Below are 15,679 nucleotides of genomic sequence, written 5' to 3'. Positions count from 1 at the left end.
TGACATAAATTGCTTTTTACTCTCTGCTGCCCCTGTCAACAAGATCAGCCAATCAGGGCCTCCAATTTTGTAGAGGAAGGAAAACAATGGGCTTGAGTACAAATCTGTGCCCAGGGAGGATTGCAGGAGCAGGCACGGCTGCATCCTGGGCACCAATGGACAGCGTTTCTGTTGTAAGATCTCACGGGTATAAATTAACTCAGCATCTCTACACTTAGGGGACATGTGCTTTAAGTGAATACTTTTAGAAAAATCGAGAAGGAAAAGAAAAGAGCTGGACCAATGGGTGTGGGCATAGAAGAGAGGAAATAGGTTAAATACTAGTGCCAAGACCAGTTTGCTTGATAAGGGCAGGTACTAGGAGAAAGGGGTCAAGGATTCTGCATGGTGGGACTTCAGGGGCCAGGAGAAGAATGTCTGTCCCCTTGAAGATCATCTTCGGGTATCCTCTCCTGACTACATGCCCAATCCCTGCTGTGTGACATAGGTACAGGGTGAGAAATTGCACACAGATGAAAATCTGCCCCTCAGTGGCCATGTGCAATTGGGGCAGTTATTTATGGAACCTGAGTGGCTGCTTCGGTCACCTGGGGGTACATAACACAGTCCCACCAGACAGCTGTGAGATCCATCCATGTAACCTGCTTTGAAACACAGTAAGCAGCCTGTGCCCTGGGTTGAAACATTGTGCTTCCCTCTCCTTTTCTTCCATGGTTTGTGCTTGGTATGAGGTCTGAATATACAAACTGAGTGCCTTTACCAGATGACAGACCACAGTGGAGTCTTTTCTGTTTACCAAAGTGATGAACCCCCAAGAGGGTGAACCCAAACTTAGCTGTGATGGTTTCATAACCAGTAGAGGAATAATACCAAGATCTTCCCAGACCAGAAACCACACATGAAGATCCTCTAGGCTTAAAACAGAACCCAAGGCACCATGTGGTTCCTCACAGAAGGGACCCAAGCCACATCAGTGCAGTTTTCTAGTAATGAAGGTGGTCTCCAAGACACGGCAATATGCCTTGATGAGGGAAGCATCAGAGAGGCAGCCAGGCACCCGGGAGCCTAGTACCTTCCACGTGGTCATGTGCCTTCTGAGCCTCCACAGCTATGTGTATGTATAATCAACCGGTTCAAAGCCCCTGTAGCAGGAGGCAGTGCTTTGTTGTAAAACAAAACTGAGATGAAATAACCTCATCCTTTCAAATATCCTCTGAGAGTTTGGTATTTGAGGCACATCCTGTGATGTGTTTCTCTCTGACCCCAAACACTTTGATTCTTTTTATTCAAGTTCACATAAAAGAGAGAAAACTCTGAGATTGGTCTACTGTACCCAAAGCCTAGATGGCATCTACATTCTTTTGCTGGCACAGAGAATTAGTTGTTATTCCAGATAGTGAGGAAGCGGAGATGAAGGGCCATTATATTAGAGGAGCCCAGCCCTCTGGGAAGTTGGGCCGTCTCGCTCCTTACTTAAAAATAGATGAGTTCCCACCGCTCCCCAAGGCTTTGAAGGGTCCACTTAGATACTGCAAGTTCCCTTCCAGTGTCTGCTCCCCCATTTGCTGCACTCCTGCAGAATCAGAGAATGTGGTTTGTCTGGAAGGGCCCAAACAAATGCTTTCAATTTTCCATTCTCCAAATGAAAATCAATGGTAAGAGAGAGGTAAAAATCAATGCTCAGCCCTCGGCAGGGAGCCCCCCTCCTCCTTCCCCTTCCCCCACCTCCTCTCCATCCCCCCCACCTCCTCCCAACTCCACAGAGCAGCAGATCTGAAACAATGATCCCCACCAACAGAGACACCCTGCTGCCGAAGCCCTCTGCTGGCTCTGTCCCCTTGACAATATTCTACTTAAAAATACCCAAGGGATTTAAAAGAAAAACTATGACAAGAATGAATAATGAGATGTTGTTCTAACACACCCCTCCCCATTGCTAGTAAACTCAGTTACAAATGGAGTCTCTGGCACACAAGGATGGAGTCTGACTTCTCTGTTTCCCAAGGGATCTGCTTTATGACCACGAGCTATAAAACCTGTAGTCATTGCCTACACTCTCAGATTGTCCTAGTCCCGGGGCAACTAGTGTGCTTTCTGTCACCCCAGGTAGGTAGTCTATGTCCCTTATCATTCCCTTGGCTCCAGAAGAGAGGAGATGGAGATGCTACACTATCTGCTTGAGTGTGATCCTTTTTGCTATTTGATTATCATGGGGTCATTTGATATATTAATAGCCTATGTGTGTTTATTGCTGAATAGTATTAATTATAACGGAACTGCCATAACTGGTTGATAACCTTACCTTAAGTTCTTACAAATATCTGTGGCGCCAAAAGAAGCTGATATAGGCATGCATAAGGGTACTTTTACATGTACATATGTAAAGCAAATCCTCTGAAATATTTTCTCCCAGCATGTCTGGACTTTAACACACACACACACACACACACACACACACACACACACGATATATGTATAGAACATCAGACATCAGACATCTTCAATTTGGGTCCAATCTCATTTGCTAGGTCATACTTGGGAAGTCTTAAAGCCAAGGACAGAAATCTCACATTATTTTCTTTTGAAAGTTTTCTAGATGTAGCATGTGTGTGACCCACATCTCAAGTTAAATTTTAACACAGCATTTGTGTAATTAAAAATTCTAAGCATGGTGTGCAGTACCATAAGGGGTTTATGCATAAATATCAACAGGAAATGTATAAAGTATATGGACTATTGGCTAAAAAGTCTTGACAAAAACAAGTCACTAAGCCAGAGCAGGGCTGCAGGGTAGCTGGGCAGTCACTAGCACTGCTGCTCTTGCTCAGGGCCCATTTGGTTCCCAGCACCCACATGTCAGCTGTACCAGTGGAGCCGATGTCCTCTTCTCACTTCTCAGGACATTAGGCACACATGTGGTGCATGTACATAGAGGCAAAATGCTAATATGCATAAAATAAACAAACTTTAACAACAACAATAAAAAAAAAACAAACAAGAAAAGAAAAACCAGAAGACTAAACAAAACATATTGAAATATTTTAGTAGTTTGTATTTCAACAATGTGGCCATGACCTACTTCCTATTTATTTTTAATATTTTCTAGAATTAACATCCCAAAAGCAGTTTGAGAATTTTTAAGTCATCAAAGAGAAGCCATCCAGAGCGCATGCAGCACTCTGTGGTGCCCTTGTGATCCCATGGAGACGGAAGCAGGGAAGCAGGAGCACGTGGCCCTGAACCAACCTCCTCCCACAACTAAGGCACTGACTGCTTAAGAGCAGGGAGAAGTGAAAGAATTTACAGAATTCTCTGAGAAGGTCATGAATAGAGCATTAGGGTCCCCTCCAGAACACCTCAGCAGTTTGGGGAAGAATCCAGAAGACGGAGGCCTGATGGGCCACTCACTTTCTACCACCCAACAAAACCGTTTGGTCAGCCCTGAAATACTGTAACCACAGATCTGCGCTCCCAGAAGCTTCTCTGTCCACTTGAGCGCCACAGGTCATCCAGGTCCAAGGCATCTCCCTCACCTTGTCCCCTAATCCACTTGCAAGCCAGCCTACATCTGGCTTCTCCTCATCAACTGGGGCCTCCAAGCTGCCTCCTAGTCTGTCAGCGCTTCTCAGTGTCTAGAGGTAAGATTTTCCCCTTGAGCTGCCGGGGCCAGCTTGGCTAGCAGCCTTGTCTATAGATGTTTTGCAGAATAAAAAAAAAGCTCTTCCCTGATTGAGGAATGCAGTTGTCAATAATCTGCCCCGACTCTGGGGAGCCTGAGGTTTAATGTGGAAGGACAGATACTCCACCTGGGAAGGCACCCAAGGCTCTCCGAGGAGTTACACGATTGGCTACTATCGAAGGCTGTGAATCCCCACTTCTGAGAGAGAGATTTGGTAAAATGACCACAGTGACCACACACAGCCCCCCTAGGGCCAGGCCACCTCCCCAGTCCCGCCAAGGAAAAGGGTGCACCATCTTAGCCAAAGCACATTCTGGAGTTGTTTTCTAGGAACGAACAGGCCTATTATCAGAGATGCAGCCATTATCTCTAACTTCCCTGCTGCAAGTCACAAGTGCGGCAGCAGAAATGTTACTACAGTCCTTGAGACCCCGCTCAAGGGCTTGAAGGCAGCACACTCAGACTGGGAAAGAGAGAGAAAACCCAAGGGGAAGTTGCCCTTTCTCAGGAGCAGATGCAGTTGGGAAGGAGGGCTCGGGCTGAGCTTCCAGATGTGTTCAGACAATGCTAACTATTAGAATTGTTTCACTAACTGCTGTAATGGCTGGCGTTGATGGCAAAGCACCAGGACACACCATCACCTTCTCTGAGCTTTCATATGAAATGTGCGGTGTCTTCACAGTAAACCCATTTGGCAGAGGAAAGAAAGACAAATTTAGACTCACAAAGTTTACTTCTCAAATTTACACAGGCATGGAGGACCTAACAGAATTGTATCCACACTTGTCTCATCCTTATATCCACGCACAAAGCTATTATAATGTCTTGGATACAGGGGGTGGAGACTACTTTCCACATAAGCTGAGAGTGAGGCTCAGAGTGAGGTGTGCCTAGGAAAACACCATGTACAAACCTGGACGTCTGATTACCTATCCTAAAGTGCAGACAGTAATGACCAGCACAGGGTTAAGGTAAAGCCCCAGCACAGAGAGAGGAAGCAGGCTCAAGACACACCCTTCGCCAAGAAGCTATTTGCCATTGGTAGCTGCAGGGACAGGAAAAGCAGTTTTCTTCAATGGAGTGATGACTTAAGGTTACTACACTTAAGGGCAGGACCCATCTGACTCCCAGGAAGAAGTCACACACATCTCAGCACTTTTGATCTGGGTCTTACAGACACAAATGCTGATTGCACATAAAACCACATTGAAAGCGATCAGAACACAGGGTCCTGGGGGAGTCTGGTCACAGGCACCAGATGTAGAGAAGACAGAGGGTCACTGGATGGGAGAAGTTCTGTTTTGATGCCAGCACTGATTTCCAGGGAGGGACAGGACACTATTCAGAGGAAGCCACTGAGAGGTAAAAGACAATTACAGTGCACCCCAGGAGGAAGAACCAAAGGGACCAACTCCAAAGGCCTCCATGAAGAACTATCGAGGGGAAGCACCATGCGGCACAGTCTAGCGTATCCCACTGGAGCTAACCAAGCAGAGGCAAGCTGCAGGAGGCTCCGGTTTCAGAAAGGCTGCTTGTCCGTGCTCAGCCGGGATAGTGAAGAAAGTGCCTCCTCCTGCTTCCTTGGGTGTGAGCTTCCTGGACTACAGGGTTGCTTGGGGAAGAACAGGAAGTGATGACAAAAAGGGGATTTTTCTGTTAGGTTGAGGACTCAGGAGTCAAAGTTAAGAATTTTGAAAACTTGAAGTTGCTGTTCTTAGAGCTGGAGAGGTGGCTCATCAGTTAAGAGCACTGGATAACAATAATTTAAAAATTTTGCTGTTTTTTGTAAACCTGAGCTTGGAATCTGTGATCCACACTATCACCTGAGTATCATTTAAAATGATGGTAAACGCACTGCTCCCTGTTTCGTCCAACCTGAGCCCAGTCGAGCCCAATTGCTTCACTTCCACCAGCTGCAGAACACCCCTAACTTCGAGCCGCCCCCTTCCCTGCCTTACCTGGGCAACAGGTGCTTGCGGCTGACACACAGGGCTGTCTGGTAATCCTGGGTCACACATACTTTGTGCGGGCTGCATTTCACCTTCAGGCAGGGGTCCTTGGATGGGTCCAGGGCTGAGATAAAAATAACAAGGAGAACTGGGTTAGCACCTCCAGGGAAATTTAATCTCCATCACCACTCTGATAAACAAGTGGGAAATAAACCAGCTGTGCATGTGTGTGCCGTTTCCTGAGGCTGGTGGGGACAGAGAGGACACCCAAGCCAGGCAGAGCTCTGCAGCTGTCACCCAGGCCTCTCAAGAATCTAGATAGCAACTCCCATGCGTATGGGCATTTCGGCACCATGATTTCAAGCAGGAATTACTCTTTAAAAAAAAAAAACCCTTCACAGTTGTACATGATCCAGGGACCAAGATTTTATTTGGTCTTGTGTTTGTTATTGTCTGAGATTGGCTTGTGTGAGTTCTTCCATACTTAATTTAAATTATTTTCTATTACATACACCCCAAATCCTTGCTGAAGACATTGTTTGCTCCTGTTCAATAAAAAATGGACCTCATGCACGAATAGTTCATTTTAAGGTTGGTTTGGGTTTTTTTTTTGAAAACTTCAGGACAGGCAAGAAATTTGTACAACACAAACTTATGATGTAAGTGGGATAGGGAAAAGCCTGCACATAAATATTTATTGTGCAAGGCAGAATTTGATAAGGTCCGTGATGGGCATGGAAAATGATAACGGGAGCCCGAGAGAAAAAAACAGAGATCAATTTCTAGGGCAAGGATTAGTGAAGCATTAATATTTGAATTGGATCTTGAAGAATGGGCAGGATTTTTGCAAAGCAGAGATGGAAACGACAAGCCAGGCCAGAAGAGCGGCAGGAGCAGACTGGGGGCGATGGGTTTAGGGCAACCACGAGAAAGCCAGTCTGTTCCCTGGGTTTGCGGGTCTGAATAATGAGAGGGCGAAGGCTGGTTCGAACACATGATGCCAGAAAGGATTCCCAAGGGCACAGGGTCACGTACAGCAGCATTTTCTAGAATAAGCTGAGCAGCAGGCCCCAGGCTAATCAGTACTCTGCATGCTGGCCTATGTGTGCTCATCACGGGCACAGAGGAGGCCCCAGGGAATTCTCTGCAAAACAAAAGCGACTGAGCCATCTCCTGGCTTCCAGGCTGAAAGCCTATTAGGCAGTAAATCTTTCATAACTTCTCACCCAGCCAGGGGAGGCATGCTCCCCATGCCATCCCCACAGAAACATTTGGTTAATCAGATTGACATTCCAAGCAGGATCTGCAGAACTGTTGACCCCACCAATGAGGATCTAGCGATCACATAGACAGTCGCAATCCCCACCACCCACTCCACCCCAGGCCTTGGAAACCACACACTACTTTCTTTAGGTTGTTGCTAATTTCTCAAGGGTCCTGAATGCACAATATTGCAATACATTACTGCTGAATACCTCGGGGTGGCTCTGCCCTGTGGCAGGGGTGGCAGCTGTGAGCAGCCAGGCTATTCTCTTTAGTCAGTCTTGGCAGCAAGGAGGCCCTGGTTCCCATCCCAGTGGGGTCCTGGTAGAGCCTACTTCCCAGGGGATACTCTCTGGTGCCTGGAGCTCAACAGAGAAAAGGGCTCCCATAAGAGAGAGGCTGCTCTGAGCCCAGGGAATAGGCTTGCTACTAGCTCTTAAGCTGACAAGGGCCTCGAGGAGACAAGCAGCAGAGAAAGCTCTCAGTGCCTTCAAAACTGAGGCATCCATGTAGGACAAGCCCTGGTCATTCAGGAGGACCATGGCGGTCCTATCTTGTCTCCTCTCTCACTTCCGCTCACCACTTGTGATCTCAGGAAACCCAGAGACTAGTGTGATGGTTTGTATATGCTCTACCCAGAGCATGGCACTATTATGAGGTGTGGCCTTGTCAGGGTGGGTATGGCCTTGTTGGAGTGGGTGTGACCTTGTTGGAGTAGGTGTGTCACTGCGGGTGAGGGCTTTAAGACCCTCCTCCTAGCTGCCTGGAAGCCAGTCTTCTCCTAGCAGCCTTCAGTGAACATGTAGAACTCTCAGCTGTACCATGCCTGCCTGGATGCTGCCATGGTCCCGCCTTGATGATAATGGACTGAACCTCTGAACCTGTAAGCCAGCCCCAATTAAATGCTGTCCTTATAAGAGTTGCCTTGGCCATGGTGTCTGTCCACAGCAGTAAAACCCTGACTAAGACAACTAGACCACCAGCAACTCCACCACAGTGACCAGTAAGGCATTTCCACCAGTAGATGCTAATGTTGCTGAGACTTGGAATTCCTGCCTCATTGGCTTTCAGAGATGGAAGATCTCAGGCTGGCCTCCTTGGTGGGTTGAAACCCATAATGCTAGGTGATGGAGGGTAGAATCTGAACTCTTTTTGCTTCTGTGGGTGACTTCTCATAAACAATGTCTACAATGCCCAGGTAGGCTGAACAATGCCATTGTCACATGGAGAGCAAATCAGCTGTACAAGGTAGGAAAGGGCACAGACCTCAGCTCAAGGACTTCTGGGACTGAGTTCTGTTCAGCTGCTTTCCAACCTGAACATACTTCCATGTCTTTTACGGCCTGTTGGCCATCATTGGTTAATAATACACGTAGGCGTGCTTACAGCAGATCTAGAATGGTAAGTACGTACGTTGTACTTGTTGGGTTTGGAGGTTTGTATTTTGTCCTCAAAGTGCATAACAAGGCTTCATAATTACAAGAACAATGGCTGGCACTCAATCGAGTGTGTCTGACAGGCAGGCAATGAACTAAGCCCTCAAATTGGATTAGCTTATTATCCTAGTTTGTGTTCTGTTGCTGTAATGAATACAACTAAAAACAACTTAGGGAGGAAAGGCTTCATTTCTGCTTACATTCCCCCAATCGCAGTCTACCACTGAGGGAAGTTGAGACAGGACCTCAAGCTGGAACAGAGTCCAGAACCAAGGAGAAGCACCACTTCCTGGCTCGCTTCCAACCAGCCCGTGTTTAACAACCCTTCTTATACAAGTTAGGACTGCCTGTCTGGGGAGGTGCTGCCCACAGCAGAACGGTCCATACTTCCATCCTTCATGGTTTGGAGATCAAGAAAAAGCTGCTCAGACAGACCCACAGGCCGGCCTGATGGAGGTGATCTCTTAACGAAGGGTCCCTCCTCCCAGCTCACTCATTCAGCCCTCACAGCATCCAAAGATGAGGCCTTGGTCAAACTGCACATCACATTAAATTGGCCTTAAAGACAAATAGCAGGTGGGAAGTACAATGGGAATTTACCCACTGGTCTATAAACCCACACTACGTCCTGTTACATACTACAGTCTAAGAATCACCCAGGAACTACTTTCATCCAGAAAGTTGATTGTGAGGCCAAACCTCATCCAAGCATACAGCCCAAATCTCACCATTTTCCTGATGCCTTCCAGGAGAGTAAGAAGTGCAGTAGGAGCCCTGGCCCCAGGCCATGCACAACAAGATGGCTAAGGCCATTGTAAGAATGCAATCAGCTAGAGTCAAGGCAATATGGCACCACCTGGACCCAGCTCTACTACTACGGAAAGCTCTAGACAGCCTAACACAGCCGAAGCACTAGAAAATGATCTTAAATCCAATCTTATGGAGACTTTAGAGGCCTTTAAAGAGGAAACGAATAAATCCTTTAAAGAAATACAGGAAAATACAATAAAACAGGTGAAGAAAATGAATAAAACTGTGCAAGACCTGAAAATGGAAATAGAAGCAATAAAGAAAACACAAACTGAGGGAATCCTGGAGATGGACAACCTAGGGAAAGAGGAACAACAGATGAAACCATCACCAACAGGATACAAAGAATAGAAGAGAGGATCTCAGGCCTACTTGCTCTAGACAGGGCAATGACCATGCCCCACCCCCAGTAGTCATTGGTCCACATTCATTCAAGTGTTTCTGTATTCTCATAGTCTGCTATCCTACTAGCACAATAACTATGATAGATAATCCTTCCTCTCTGAGAAGCCAACATTCTTGACAAAGAAAACATCTGCTGCAAATACTAATACTTTTAAAATGTCAATTCCCAGTCCTATTGGTGCAAGCCTATATATAGTTCAACTACTTGAGAGAATCTCAAGTTCAAGGCCTGCCAGGGCAACTGCCCATGACCCCTTTTCTAAATAGAATGGAAACAGGGGACCTGGGGTAGAGCTCTTGCCTAGCATTGATGAGGCCCTAGGTTCAATCCTTAGCACCACACAAAACAACCAACCTACCACTTACCCACCTATCCATCCATTACTTGACTCCACACGTGCACTGAAAAGTCTGACCGAGAAATCAAATCTTCTCTACAGTAATTATGAGGGCCTGAGTACTCCCAACACACTTATGAATTGTTTAGAGCAAATGAACCTCACAGCACAACAGAACAGACGCGAATCAAGCTGTCAGTCGTCAGCTTCATCACCAGCAGATGCTTTGCCTGGAAAATCAGCAATGCTTAGCTTGATGGCAGCCAAGAGGGCGAGGAGGCCAGTCTCCCACGCTCCGAACAGCAGCCACAAGGCTCTGGCATTGATACAGCATGGGGCTGCCTGTGTCCTCTTTACAAAGGGGATGACTGATAAGAGATCAACCTAGAAGAGGGTTTCATCCCAGGGTGGAGCCTCGTGAAGCTTTCCTCCTTTCATGTTGGCCTGATGACTATGGTCTTTGCACATCTCATACAGGCAGCCATATTGTTGAGCGTTCACGCTGTTTCTCAGTGGTTGCCCTGGATGCCCAGCCCTGACCATCTTTCTACCCTTACTTCCGCAATGTTCCCTGAGCCTCAGGTGTAGGGGTTGTATTAGAGATGTCCAATTTTGGACTGGACACCCCATGGTCATTGATCCTCTGCACTTTGACCAGTTAGAGAGGTTTTTTTTTTTTTTTTTTTTCTGAAGAAAGAAAAGTTCTTTGATGACATGCGAGGTCTGTGCATGTCCATGGGCATAAAGATGGACTTTCCGGTTTTAATAACATGCTGGTACTAGGTTATCCTCTGGGGCCTACGACTTCTCCAGCCATGGGCTCTTGGCTGAGTCTGTAGTACCAAGCCTGAATTCCCTCCTACAGAATGGCCTTTAGGTTCAATTAGACCTTGTTAATTACCTCCAACCTACAAGTCCCACTGCTGTATCATAACTGCTGAAAGGAGAAACAGTTTTGATTTAGAGACAAGATCTCAATTGTAAGGGGTCAAACCCAAACATATATAAACTAGGACAATACCAGATGGACTCAGTAGGGAGTGTGTGCATCTGTCTGTGTGTATATGCATGTGTGCATGCACTATGTGAGTGTGGGTGTGCATGTGTGAATGTGTCTGCTTGTGTATGGGCATGTGTGTGTGCGTGCACTTGTGTGTATATGCATGTGTGTGTGCATGTGTGTACATGTATGCATGTCTGTGTATGTGTACACAGTGTGTGTGTGTGTACACATGTGTGTGTGTGTGAGTATGTATGTATGTTTGAGATAGGGAGTTTGAAGGAACATGGGAGGAGAAGGAACAGAGAAAGGAAGTGAAAATGCATGCTTAGTGCATTTCTGTATGGAATCCTCAAATATAATAATCAGGGGATGGAGAGATGGATCAGCAGTTAGGAGCACTGGCTGCTCTCTTAGAGAACCCAGGTTTGATTTCCAGCACCCACAATGCAGCTCACGACCACCTGTAACTCCTGTCTCTGTGGGCACTGCACACACATGCTGCATAGATACTCATGCATGCAAAACACCCACATACAGAAAAGAGAAAGAAGTAAGTCTTCTTAGAAAGTAATGATGGTTAAAACTAATATAAATATTTTTAAAAAGAGAAGTGGCCCTGCCACTAGGTGAGTGTGTGTGCGTGTGTGTGTGTGTGTGTGTGTGTGTGTGTGCATGTGTGTGTGTGGGGGGGTGTGTGCATGTGTGTGTGTGTGTGTGTGTGTGTGTGGTTACCAGGTGTCAGTCACAGCCCTACACAGATTTGAACCTTTGGTGTCAGGTACTAAAGATTTCTTGGTGAGACTCTCCAAAGTGTACTCTCAGCACATGCTTGGTGACAGAAACAAAAATCCTCTGAAAATGTCTAAATCCTGTACGCCTGCTACAGTTTGTGTCACCATGCCTGCAGGACTCATGGTGAACTGAACAGATGATGTATCCATTGAGGACACAACAGGGCCTGGGAAGGTCATGTCACCTCTCCAGCTCACCTTCCAGAAGAAGCTAGGGCAGAGCCAACTGGCAGAGGACACATATCCAATTAATTCTCCAAAATAACTTCCACAAATCTTTCTTCAAGGGGGGGGGGGACAAAAAAGAACGAACTAATTTACAGTGAGATTTGTTGAGCTCTAGCACACTGAATTCAGAAGCCAGTTAATTACAAGCTTCATGTGGGTTTTTTTTATAATTAATTTTATTTTTTAAGCTCATTGCATGGTCTCAATTAAGGTGGTGATATTTTAATTATCGTAATTGTTTCTGAACTTGTTTTTGAGTTCAATGAGTTTATTTTTTAATTAGCTACATTGATTTTTGAAATCCAGGATCAAGCCTTTTCGCTGTCCTTGGGCATATTCGACTGACTTAACTGACAAAGGGTCAGGGTCAAAATACCTGTGATAGCAAAGCCTTAGGGTACTTCCCAGCCACTGAGGGGGGGTTCTGAATTTGACACAAAAGATCCCCCAGTCACCTGGGCAAGCACACATGCCTGTCTGTGCCTATTCAGCCAACATCAGCAGAGTTTCACTCCACGTGAAGCATCTTTTGGCAGGCCAGAGGCCAGCATCTCCTCCTGGGAGTTCAGAGCTGAACAGAAGATGCAGATGGGGGACTCTGACCTTGCAGAGGGCTGGTGAACTCCCTGGAGAGGCTGGCACAGGTGGAAAAGTGGGTTTGAATGAGGCTGTAATGTACCAGAGGAAAAGAGAGTCTCTTTCCTGGAACAGGAGGGGTCTGGTCCACTTAGGACCCAGCGCCTCATCAGGCTTGGGCTGGCTGGTAGGGTTGGCAAGCGCCCTGCATCCGGCGAGTAGACACACTCGTGGAGAGCCTTGAAAACTGCAGGGAAGCCACAACCTCCAAGTTCCAGAACAACTGTCAACATGGTAGGTCCTGGTGACTCCTGAGATGCTCTTTCATTTTTAAGTCCACTGGAGCTGGAAAAGGGAGCCGTGTGTGTGTGTGTGGGGGGGGGGTGCGCGTGCATGTGCGCGCGTGTGTGTGTGTGTGTGTGTGTGTGTGTGTGTGTGTGTGTGGTGTGTGGCAGAATAGCATAGACAGACTTCACACAAGCAAGAGACACCTCTCCATTAAGATAGAGTAGTGTTGAAGGCTCTCCGAAACACACTTTCTGCCTTCACTGAACTCACTGCCTTGTTCCCTCTCCCTCTGGTCATCAAGCCGCACAGAATTCTGGGAAGCAAAGGCTACCCTCTGAGTCCAGGAAGTCAACAGCTTATCTAAATGTTGGGTGCGCTGTGGCCTGCTGTGCTGAGTCCCAGAAGCTCTCTCATGCCCAGGCCACTCAATTTAAAAAATATGTACAAATTAATGATGGTCCACCTTCTCATTCTTGCCTTTCAGATTGGGCTTTCCCTGGAACGCCCATGGACAACAGTCATCTGAAGAGCAGACATGCCCAGTGATTCATTAGGAGTGACTTCACAGATGACTGACAGAGAAATTACTCCAAACTGTGAATATCTCCTCAAGCTAGGATCCTGAACATTTTTATAGCTTGTCTGTCCCCATGGTAACCCGCGTGTGCATCTTGCCCCCCCCCCCTCGCCAAGGCGCCTGTTTACTAGCTGACGACAGAGCTTCGCGGAATACAAATTGCGCTCATTGGGTCTGGCTGGAAGCTGGGAAGGACGGCAGCTTGGAAAGTCTCCTTCATTACTCTCGGCTTTCACAGTCAAGGGCTTCCCAAGTTCTCTGAGGATGAACAAAGACTTGTCGGCCACGTGGTTAGGTAGCACACAGAGTTAATTTCAGACACACAGAAGACTGACCCTGAGTATCCAAGGACTGGAGAAGGCCACAGAAGATGACACAGGACAGATAATGACACAGAGGCAGAGGACAAAAGCACACAGCTAGTCAAAGATAGCCCTGCTCCTTTCCTTTCCCCTAAAGCCAGAGCCTGAAGATGCCCAGTTCTCTCTATGACAGCACCTTCCTAGTTACTGAAGGCGTGGGCGGGCACCAGGTCCAGTGCTGAAAGCCGTTGCATGGTTTAAGGCATTTATTACTCTTGACTTTATGAGGTGCATAAAATTAACAATAGAAGACATTTTAATTTAAAGCGGGGAATTAATAGCTTATGATCCAATGATGCGCCAAGACTAAGCAAAAGGAAAACACAATCGTCTCAATGGTTTAAACAGGAAAACTACGAACAATTGGAACGTTCATCGGCATTAGGTGTCTGCACCACGTGACGGCTAATCCTGGCTGCCCCTTGGCTCACCTGGGAAGGGGAAACCAAAATTAAACAGTTGCCTCCATCAGGTGGGCCTGTGAGCGTGCCTGTGAGGGTATTTTCTTGATTGCAAACTGATGTAGGAGGGCCCGGGCCTCTGTGTGTGTGGCTCCATCTGTAGGCAGGCAGGCAGGCCTGGCTGTATAAGAAAGGTAGCTGACCACGAGCCAGGAGAAAGCAGAAAGCTTTCCAGTTCAGCCCCCTCCTCCAGATTCCTGCAGTGTCCTTCCTTAGCAGATGGACTGGGGTGTAATGATGGAACACACCTGTACAGGCTGGTTTTGTGTGTCAACTAGACCCAGGCTGGAGTTATCATAGAGAAAGGAGCTTCAGTTGGGGAAGTGCCTCCATGAGATCCAGCTGTGGGGCATTTTCTCAATTACCGATCAAGGGGGGAGGGCCCCTTGTGTATTGTACCATCTCTGGGCTTGTATTCTTGGGTTCTATAAGAGAGCAGGCTGAGCAAGCCAGGGGAAGCAAGCCAGTAAGGAACATCTCTCCATGGCCACTGCATCAGCTCCTGCTTCCTGACCTACTTGAGTTCCAGTCCTGACTTCCTTTAGTGATGAACAACAGTGTTGAAGTGTAAGCTGAATAAACCCTTTCTTCCCCAACTGGCTTCTTGGTCATGATTTTTGTGCAGGAATAGAAACCCTGTCTAAGACAACACCCTTTCCATCTAAAGCTGCTTTCAGTCATGGTGTTTGTCACAGCAATGGAAGCCAGACTGGACGAGGCAGCTAGAAAAGAATACCATAGACCACGCACAGCACACATAGCAGCCAGGTTATTTTCTGGAAGCTCTAGAGAATGGAAAGAACCTGGATGCTTCTCGGCATGGTGGGATTCTTTGAAAGCCTCTCTCTAGCCATAAGATAGCCGCTGGCTTTTTGCCCTGTCCCCATTGGCCTTCTTTTGGCTGTGTTACTTTAGAAAGCCACATAGTAGGTTACCTAGTATGTTCTGATGAGGAAGGATGCCAACTCTAGAGTTAGTGCCCCACCCTGTAACATTTATAAAAGTTATATATATATATAATTTAACCTTAGTTGATTCCTAAAAACCTTGTCTCCAAATATGGCCAACCTGTGTGTGGAGAGTCCAACATGCTAATCTGGAAGAGATGAAGTAACATTCAGTCCTTAACATAATCTGCAGGCAAATGACATAATTACTAATCATTTGTGTCATAGCAGGCAGTATGCTAAAGGCATATATACATTTGTATGTACTAGCTAGCATAGGTAAATATTCAGGATAAATTAGGTTAAAACATAATTTGAAAATAAAGAAGATTAACTGTCAGGAACAAAATACCTTCTTGTTACCAGAAAGTCTTCACGGCCAAGCCAAGACTTACAAACCAGATTTGTCTTTTTCTAAAGAGGCATCTTCTCCTTTCCATACTCTGCCTCTCCTGAAGCCTCACCTCCCACACAAGCCCGAGTCTCTTCCTCATCCAGCTTCTCCTGGCTGGTTGCTTTACATCTGTGGCACCTCTGGAATACTCAGTATAATTCAGATGCCCACA

At 46.7% G+C, this 15,679-nt stretch overlaps 1 protein-coding gene across 2 annotated transcripts in view; it reads right to left on the bottom strand.

Moving 5' to 3' along the window:
- The window catches only part of Spock1 (SPARC (osteonectin), cwcv and kazal like domains proteoglycan 1), a 503,404-nt gene that overhangs the window by 162,554 nt on the left and 325,171 nt on the right, over nucleotides 1–15,679 (bottom strand). For both annotated transcript variants that reach the window (XM_052157287.1, XM_052157286.1), the window contains exon 4: nucleotides 5,638–5,752. In XM_052157287.1, the coding sequence (XP_052013247.1) occupies nucleotides 5,638–5,752 (115 nt within the window). The remainder of the gene's footprint in view (nucleotides 1–5,637; nucleotides 5,753–15,679) is intronic.

Source organism: Apodemus sylvaticus, chromosome 14, assembly GCF_947179515.1.
Source record: "Apodemus sylvaticus chromosome 14, mApoSyl1.1, whole genome shotgun sequence".
Classification (NCBI taxonomy): Eukaryota; Metazoa; Chordata; class Mammalia; order Rodentia; family Muridae; genus Apodemus; species Apodemus sylvaticus.
Note: the sequence above shows the minus strand (reverse complement) of the source record. Positions and strands in the feature narration are given on the sequence as shown.